Source organism: Solea solea, chromosome 10 (assembly GCF_958295425.1).
Source record: "Solea solea chromosome 10, fSolSol10.1, whole genome shotgun sequence".
Classification (NCBI taxonomy): domain Eukaryota; kingdom Metazoa; phylum Chordata; class Actinopteri; order Pleuronectiformes; family Soleidae; genus Solea; species Solea solea.
This window is the reverse complement of record NC_081143.1, coordinates 15,856,069-15,866,095: the sequence shown is the minus strand read 5'-3', so window position 1 is coordinate 15,866,095 and position 10,027 is coordinate 15,856,069. Positions and strand designations below refer to the sequence as shown.

The 10,027-nt window shown below is 37.4% G+C and overlaps 1 protein-coding gene across 15 annotated transcripts in view; it reads right to left on the bottom strand.

The window, feature by feature from the left end:
- Positions 1 to 3,349: 3,349 nt before the first annotated feature.
- The window catches only part of ptprdb (protein tyrosine phosphatase receptor type Db), a 155,614-nt gene continuing 148,936 nt past the window's right edge, over positions 3,350 to 10,027 (bottom strand). For all 15 annotated transcript variants that reach the window (XM_058640363.1, XM_058640364.1, XM_058640376.1 and 12 more), the window contains one exon: positions 3,350 to 4,822. In XM_058640363.1, coding sequence (XP_058496346.1) covers positions 4,754 to 4,822 — 69 coding nt within the window. In that variant the 3' untranslated portion in view covers positions 3,350 to 4,753. The remainder of the gene's footprint in view (positions 4,823 to 10,027) is intronic.

The following is a 10,027-nucleotide window of genomic DNA, read 5'->3' as shown; positions in this document are numbered from 1 at the left end:
CCGCCCCACTATTTGAGAAGCACTGATCTAATGTCTGCTACATTCTAAAGGATATAACATTAGCACATTCCCAGCAGACTCTCTTTAAAGCTGACCTGACGGAGTCTTGCAGAACAGACAGGAAGTGTATCAGGGACGTATCTTAAGTGGCAACGGCGAGGCATCAAAAGGCTTTAGAATATCATTGAAACCAAGTCACAGTCAAAGCAAGACAAAAGTTGTCTTATTGCAATAAAAAGTTAAAAAAAAAAAACAGGTGAAATCCTGTCCCTGCTTTCTATTAAACATTTTTGCTTCATTATATTAGAAATGCTGCTCATCAAAGAGCCAAAAAGGTGTCTCTCTGATAGTGAAGACAGCACCGCAGTCAAGCCTGACATGCAGTAGTGAGGAAAATGTTGTGCCTGAAGCCCTAAAGCAGAGCGGCTTTCTGACTGCCTGCAGCAATATACAGTTAACTCACTGTGCCCCCCCCCCTCCACAGTGTCAAGTCAGAATTTACTCATCCTTCCTTTCTGCAGACTGTCGCCTGAATCTGTTCCCCAGTGTGGAGTTAAGGAGAGTAAAAGATTACAAGACTGGGGAGCTGATTAGACGGCCAGAAACACAATAAAAACAATGCTGATGGTCTTAGCACTGTACAAATAGCAGGGGACAAACATGTGAAGTATCACCTGGGGGGTGCAATTTTATGAAAGGCTGTGTGTCTATACAGCAGCCATTTTAAAGACTTACAGTATCTTAGCTCATCAGGCTCAGCTCGTTAATGTCGCTATGCGTCTCCGCTGTCCTACTGTGGACTGAATGTCCCTATGCTGAGTGTAGTCAGGGCCCAGAAATGCCTTGTTCATAATAATAATAATAATAATAATAATAGCTGATGGTTCTGAACAGATGGAATGGAGCATACGCTATTTCCTGTGCATGTAGTTGTTTTTTTATAAACATCACACAGAACCTGTTAAGGACATGTCCATTAGCCATGTGAAGCTGCACATACTGTATACATGTCGCTCCAGGTAACGTTGCCATGGAGATAATGAGCGTGGAGCCTGAAAATGTTAAAAGCAAACACACACACACACACACGGCATGTGGTTAGAAGACCCAGTCGGAACAAAGGCGTTTCTGCATGGAGTTTGCACGTTCTGCAGATTTGACCATTAGGCAAATTGCACACTATGGCTTAATTGACCATAGATGTAAATGTGAGAGTGAATGTTTGTTTGTCTCTATGTGTCCCTGTGATGGCACCAGTGGCCCCTTCAACCCTCACGTGGAAGATAAAGCTGTAGAAGGTGAATGAGTGAAGAGCATACAGAGGGACTGCGCTTGATATACACACCAACAGCTGTGGCGATCATTTCACTTGAGTTTATTTGTAACAAATGAAACTTGTGTCGACAAGGAACAGAAATCCATACAGACCTGTTTTCTGGTTTTCACGCACTCCGAGAACCAATGTAAGAAAAATAAAAAGCACTTGACTTGGAGCAGAAAACAAAGCAAAACAAAACAGAACCCAAAAGAAAGAAAGAAAGAAAGAAGTTTACATTTACAGACCAGTTGGAGGTAAGTGATCCAAGTAACACACCATATTTTCATTTTTATACAATTTATAAACTCCAGTTTAATCCATCTACATCATACATTGGGGGTAAAATAGAACACTTTGCTGTGAAACTTTGAAAAAAAAGAAAGAAAAAGAAATCCACAATGTGATGTATTGCACACACTGCTGTGCCATAAAACTGTGAATTCAGGTGCATCTGTTTATTATATCACTCTTTAATATCTGATCACTTTTATGCATACTTCACTTAATCATTTATTTATTCACCTATTTATTCATATTCACGCATGTACTTATGCATTTTAATTACTCTTGTGTTTTGTGTTATTTACATATACACAACCATGTGAGCATTACAGGGTCCGTCTTTGCTGAGTTCAAGTAAAACTCCTTTTTTGAGGGGGGGGGGGGGGGGGGGGGGGCTAATAGAGATAATAGGATACTAGTATTAGTGCATAGTACAAAGAGAGAAAGTGCAAGTCTTCCCATAACAGGTGCGACCAAAGGGGGCATCTCAAAAGTGGTACCATGCATACAAAAATGACAACAGGGTTCACTGCAAGTTGGTGGAAAAGCGTCACCGATCCCTTATTTCTATGAAGCATTAATGGAGATAGAAAAGAAGATGACGTAGGTTTCGCGTCGTCGGAGACGCTGTAACCCAACATCGCTGTCGATAAATGAAAAATGTACCATAACTGTAGACATCGTAAGAAAATAGCACAAAAACCATAAGTCTGACTGATTTTCCGTGAAGGGCGTCAGGTCAAGTTTGCCTTTTTTTCCCCCCCATTTAAACAAAAGAAATCATCTGCTGTTTGGCTTCATTTAGATCTATACACCGCTGAAGTCAGTGTGAGTCTGCTGCAGCTTATAATAATGTGGCTAAAAAAAATCACAAACTGAAGTCTCCATGAGTAAAGTATGTACACATAAAGCTGTGTCCCCGGGGGGGGGGGAGAGAAGATGGAGAAGCTGTTGACATTTCATTTCATCTTTTTCTTATCCCAACATGATCACACAATCCTGATAATAACATACCTTGAAACTATGTTTATTGTTTGTCGTTGAGTGTTATCTAATTTGAGCTTTATTGTTTTGAATCAGACGCAGCTGCTGGGTTGAAGACGTCCAACTCTCCCAGCCCACGCCGAGCCTTCTGTACAAAGTTTCACAGCCGAGAACAGAACGAGATAAGAGACACTTCCACAGAACTGTAACGTAAACGAATCGTACACACCGACATTCAGCTCACATATGCACGAGCATACACACACACACACGCACACGTACAATACACATAAAACCCTTTAAAGTAATAATTATCAAAATAGGCGTGTAATATAAGGCACTAGAAATCTAAAATCAAAAATACTTATCAGATGCTGTTTGAATTATGAAGTTTGATCATTCATTGGTTGCCGTGACACACAGAAGGACGACATCATCTACCAGCGACAAAAGAAACTACTTCCTAAGAGGTGAGAGGTCGCTCCTCGGGGGAGGGGGGGGGTGGGGTGGACACATCGAAACGGTGGCGGGAACCACATCAAGTGTAACATCCTCGTGTCTGGAAAAAAAACGACGCGCGCCGTCATCGGAATCGTCAGACTGGCATATAACTGCTGTTAGTGACTCAACACAAAAATATATATAATACATCTACTTATTGCACACTGAATCAGACAGAGAAAGTCATTGTGAGCATTCCAGTGAGAAAAAAGTGTTTTTTCCCCCTGACCCTCCCCCGACCCCCCGCCCCCCCATCCATCCCATTCCCTTTTTTTTTTTCGACACCCTCTCGCTCCCTGTTTGAAAAAAATCTTTGTGAAGCTTATTTGACACATAAATATTTGTTTTTGTTAATAATACTTTTGCTTTCTGTGCATACTCTCCTTATAGTTCTTTCTCTCAGCGTGCACACAGGAGAACTTCTTCTAGGACTGGTAGCAGCACGGTGAGTACTCTACCACTTGGGGGCCCCTAGGAGGGCGATTAAAAAAAACAAAGAAAGAGACGTCGGTCTTGGGTCACCGGGCAGATCTTGTGTGCATGCGGACGTGTGTGTTTTTATTCAAAAAGGGAGAGAGTGGTTAGAGAACACGAGCGAGTGACACTCAGTGGGCGTGTTTTTCATAGAACTGTGATCATTCTCCACATTAGATTTGATTGTACACTTAAAAACAGTACCTTATCACTTTAAAAAACAAAACAACAATAACCAAAAAAAAACACAACGCATCAGCTCATTGGATAACACAGAACTTTGCCTTGTATGGTCAGAGGGGACAACGTGCCATAGGGAATAACCCAGTTTAAAACAAGAAAAGAAAAAAAATAATCAAAATAAATCACTTATCTCTATTTTTCTACAAAACTAAACGAATGCTTTACTTTGTGTTATATGCATTTTAGACTTCTCTCAAATGTTCAGTTCCTTAAATCGTGACGCATAAGGTTGAACTGGTGGTTTTTATTACTATATGGTAGAAACGTTGTTTTCACTCTCAAGAAAATGAGTCCATTTCCTAAACAAAACAGAACAAAACACTACTGTGTCTCTTTCAGATGTGTATGTGTGTGTTCTTGGTCTTTTTTTGTAATACTGTGTGCTCTGTGTTTCCACTCTCCCGTTGGCAATGCTCTGGTGCTCCAAAGTCCCAGTTGTTTCAGTCCACGAGGTTCCCACAAGATAGATTTGTAGTCTCCTTCATGACAGTCCTCAAGATAGAAAAATCAAAATTTCCTGTGACAGCTAAATACTGTGGCTGGCTCCTGTTTTTTTCGTTGGTGGATGCTACACTGGTGGTGGACGAGGTGAGAGTTCCACACCCAAACAACGTAAAGCAATCTGGGTGCTTGCAAAAGCACTGAAATGAATAAAAATCTAGATCCGGTCAAGTATTCTGAGTGCAACAATGGTTGAAGTTGCTTCGTCAGACTGACCAGTGGCATGTTTGGGCTGAGGGTGGAAGGAAACACCCTTGTCAAGCGGGGTTGCTATGGCTCAGTTAGAGGTGCTGTTTCTGGGTACGGGAGAAGCCGATGGTCCCCCTTCACTCTGCATGTGGTGGCGAAATCTTCAAAGAAACATCACGGCCTAATGCATTAATTCAGGCTGCATGTGACCTAAGAAAAGTGCACTAGGTGGGATGTGGCATGAGAGACTGCCACCGGGGATTATGTTGCATAGTGATCAAAGCTTCCCAGATATTCCAGACTGGCCCGGTAGCAGAACTGGTACTGGTCCTGGAGGGAGGCAGAAGAAGGAGGCGAGTGAGTGAGACAAAGACTAAAAAGCAGACAGAATAATGCACTACTTGTTATTTGACAAAGAAGAGAGAGCATGAGAAGAGCTGTACTATGACTTTTTTTGAGTGATTTTTGACGACATACTATACTATGACTTTTTTGGGTGATTTTGGACGACATACTATACTATGACTTTTTTTGAGTGATTTTGGACGACATACTAGACTATGACTTTTTTTGAGTGATTTTGGACGACATACTAGACTATGACTTTTTTGGTTGATTTTGGACGACATACTAGACTATGACTTTTTTGGTTGATTTTGGACGACATACTAGACTATGACTTTTTTGGTTGATTTTGGACGACATACTAGACTATGACTTTTTTGGTTGATTTTGGACGGCATACTATACTATGACTTTTTTTGAGTGATTTTTGACGACATAATATACTGTGACTTTTTGTCACATTTTGGACCACATACAGGACTTTTTTGGGTGATTTTGGACGCCATACTATATACTATGACATTTTTGTCACATACTAAGGACATACTAACCTAATGTGACAAAAATGTCATAGAATAGTATGTTGTCCAAAATAGCCCAAAAAAGTCATAGTTGAGTATTTTGTCCAAAATGAGACAAAAATGTCATAGTTTAGTATGTCATCCAAAATTTGACAAAAAAGTCATACTTTAGTATGTCATCCAAAATGTGACAAAAATGTCAAAGTATAGTATGTCGTCCAAAATCACCCAAAATAGTCATAGTATAGTATGTCGTCCAAAATCACCTAAAAAATTCATAATATAGTATGTCGTCCAAAATCACCCAAAAATGTCATAGTATATAGTATGTCGTCAAAAATCACCTAAAAAAGGCATAGTATAGTATGTCGTCCAAAATCACCAAAAAAGTCATAGTATAGTATGTCGTCCAAAATCACCCAAAAAAGTCATAGTATACATTGTCGTCCAAAATGTGACAAAAATGTCATAGTATAGTATGTCGTCCAAAATCACCCAAAAAAGTCATAGTTTAGTATGTCGTCCAAAATGTAACAAAAATGTCATAGTATAGTATGTCGTCCAAAATCACCCAAAAAGTCATAGGTTAGTATGTCATCCAAAATGTGACAAAAATGTCAAAGTATAGTATGTCGTCCAAAATCACCCAAAATAGTCATAGTATAGTATGTCGTCCAAAATCACCTAAAAAATTCATAATATAGTATGTCGTCCAAAATCACCCAAAAATGTCATAGTATATAGTATGTCGTCAAAAATCACCTAAAAAAGGCATAGTATAGTATGTCGTCCAAAATCACCTAAAAAAGTCACAGTATAGTATGTCGTCCAAAATCACCTAAAAAAAGTCATAGTATAGTATGTCGTCCAAAATCACCAAAAAAGTCATAGTATAGTATGTCGTCCAAAATCACCCAAAAAAGTCATAGTATACATTGTCGTCCAAAATGTGACAAAAATGTCATAGTATAGTATGTCGTCCAAAATCACCCAAAAAAGTCATAGTTTAGTATGTCGTCCAAAATGTAACAAAAATGTCATAGTATAGTATGTCGTCCAAAATCACCCAAAAAAGTCATAGTTTAGTATGTCGTCCAAAATGTAACAAAAATGTCATAGTATAGTATGGTGTCCAAAATCACCGAAAAAGTCACAGTATAGTATGTCGTCCAAAATCACCTAAAAAAGTCACAGTATAGTATGTCGTCCAAAATCACCTAAAAAAGTCACAGTATAGTATGTCGTCCAAAATCACCTAAAAAAGTCATAGTATAGTATGTCGTCCAAATCACCCAAAAAAGTCATAGTAAAGTATGTCATCCAAAATCACCCAAAAAAGTCATAGTATAGTATGTCGTCCAAAATCACCTAAAAAAGTCATAGTATAGTATGTCGTCCAAAATCACCCAAAAAAGTCATAGTATAGTATGTCGTCCAAAGTCACCTAAAAAAGTCATAGTATAGTATGTCGTCCAAAATCACCTAAAAAAGTCATAGTATAGTTACTATACTATGACATTTTTGTCACATTTTGGACGACATACTATACTATGACCTTTTTGGGTGATTTTGGACACCATACTATACTATGACATTTTTGTTACATTTTGGACGACATACTAAACTATGACTTTTTTGGGTGACTTTGGACGACATACTATAGTATAGTATGTCGTCCAAAATGTAACAAAAATGTCATAGTATAGTATGGTGTCCAAAATCACCCAAAAAGGTCATAGTATAGTATGGTGTCCAAAATCACCCAAAAAGGTCATAGTATAGTATGTCGTCCAAAATGTGACAAAAATGTCATAGTTTAGTATGTCGTCCAAAATGTGACTAAAAAGTCATAGTATAGTATGTCGTCCAAAAAGACCATAGTATAGTATGTCGACAAAAATGTCAAAGTATAGTATGTCGTTAAAAATCACTCAAAAAAAGTCATAGTATAGTATGTCGTCCAAAATGACCCAAAAAAGTCATAGTATAATATGTTGTCCAAAATCACCTAAAAAAGTCATAGGTTAGTATGTTGTCCAAAATGTGACAAAAATGTCATAGTATAATATGTCGTCCAAAAAGACCATAGTATAGTATGTCGACAAAAATGTCAAAGTATAGTATGTCGTTAAAAATCACTCAAAAAAAGTCATAGTATAGTATGTCGTCCAAAATGACCCAAAAAAGTCATAGTATAATATGTTGTCCAAAATCACCTAAAAAAGTCATAGGTTAGTATGTTGTCCAAAATGTGACAAAAATGTCATAGTATAATATGTCGTCCAAAAAGACCATAGTATAGTATGTCGACAAAAATGTCAAAGTATAGTATGTCGTTAAAAATCACTCAAAAAAAGTCATAGTATAGTATGTCGTCCAAAATGACCCAAAAAAGTCATAGTATAATATGTTGTCCAAAATCACCTAAAAAAGTCAAAGTTTAGTATGTCGTCCAAAATGTCAGCTTAACAGCAAACCCCAATGGCCTAATGGATAAGTCACTGGTTTTCTAAACCATAGATCATGAGTTCAAATCCCAACTGCAGTGCAACAGCAACACTCATAGTAGATTAAGATATCCCAACTGTATGGTAAGGCATCCAAAATGTCATACTTTAGTATGTCGTCCATAATGTGACAAAAAGTCATAGCTCATTATGTCGTCCACAATGTGACAAAAATGTCATAGTATAATATGTCGTCCAAAAAGACCATAGTATAGTATGTGGTCCAAAATCACTCAAAAACATCATAGTATAGTATGCCGTCCAAAATGAGACAAAAACGTCATAATATAGTATGTCGTCCAAAATCACCCAAAAATGTCATATATAGTATGTCGTCAAAAATCACTCAAAAAAGTCATAGTATAGTATGTCGTCCAAAATCACCTAAAAGTCATAGTATAGTATGTCGTCCAAAATATCAGCGTAACAGCAAACCCCAGTGGCCTAATGGATAAGGCGCTGGCTTTCTAAACCATAGACCATGGGTTCAAGTCCCAACTGCAGTGCAACAGCAACACTCATAGAAGATTTAGATATCCCAAATGTATACTAAGGCATCCAAAATGTCATACTTTAGCATGTCGACAAAACTAGTCATAGTATGTCGTCCAAAATGTGACAAAAAAGTCATACGTCAAAAACAAACAGCCATAGTTTAGTATCTCGTCCAAAATGTCAGTGCAACAGCAAGCCCATGCGGCCTTATGGTTAAGACACTGGCCTTTTAAACCATAGATCATGGGTTCAGGTCCCAACTGCAGTGCAACAACAACACTCAAAGTAGATTAAGATATCCCAACTGTGTAGTAAGGCATCCAAAATGTCAATCTTTAGTATGTCGTCCATAATGTGACAAAAAAGTCATTGTTTATAATGTCGTCCACAATGTGACAAAAATGTCATAGTATAGTATGTCGTCCAAAAAGACAATAGTATAGTATGTCGTCCAAAATGTGACAAGAATGTCAAAGTATAGTATGTCGTCCAAAATCACCTAAAAAGGTCATAGTATAGTATGTCTTCCAAAATCACCCAAAAAAGTCACAGTATAGTATGTCGTCCAAAATGTGACAAAAATGTCATAGTATAGTATGTCTTCCAAAATCACCCAAAAAAGTCATAGTATACTATGTCGTCCAAAATGTGACAAAAATGTCATAGTATAGTATGTCGTCCAAAATCACCCAAAAAAGTGATAGTATAGTATGTCGTCCACAATCACCCAAAAAAGTCATAGTATAGTATGTCGTCCAAAATCACCTAAAAAAATCATAGTATAGTATGTCATCCAAAATCACCCGAAAAAGTCATAGTATAGTATGTCGTCCAAAATCACCTAAAAAAGTCATAGTATAGTATGTCATCCAAAATCACCTAAAAAAGTCATAGTATAGTATGTCATCCAAAATCACCCAAAAACGTCATAATATAGTATGTCGTCCAAAATCACCCAAAAATGTCATAGTATAGTATGTCGTCAAAAATCACTCAAAAAAGTCATAGTTTAGTATCTCGTCCAAAATGTAACAAAAATGTCATAGTATAGTATGTCATCCAAAATCACCTAAAAGTCATAGTATTTAGTATGTCGTCCAAAATCACCTAAAAAAGTCATAGTATAGTATGTCGTCCAAAATCACCCAAAAAAGTCACAGTATAGTATGTCGTCCAAAGTCACCTAAAAAAGTCATAGTATAGTATGTCGTCCAAAATCACCCAAAAAAGTCATAGTATACATTGTCGTCCAAAATGTAACAAAAATGTCATAGTATAGTATGACGTCTAAAATCGCCAAAAGAAAGTCATAGTATAGTATGTCGTCCAAAATAACCTAAAAAAGTCATAGTATAGTATGTCGTCCAAAATGTGACAAAAATGTCATAGTATATAGTATGTCGTCCAAAATCGAACAAAAAGTCATAGTATAGTATGTCATCCAAAATCACCTAAAAAAGTCATAATATAGTATGTCGTCCAAAATCACCTAAAAAGTCATAGTATAGTATGTCGTCCAAAATCACCTAAAATGTCATAGTATAGTATGTCATCCAAAATCACCCAAAAAGTCATAGTATAGTATGTCGTCCAAAATCACCTAAAAAAGTCACAGTATAGTATGTCGTCCAAAATCACCCAAAAAAGTGATAGTATACATTGTCTTC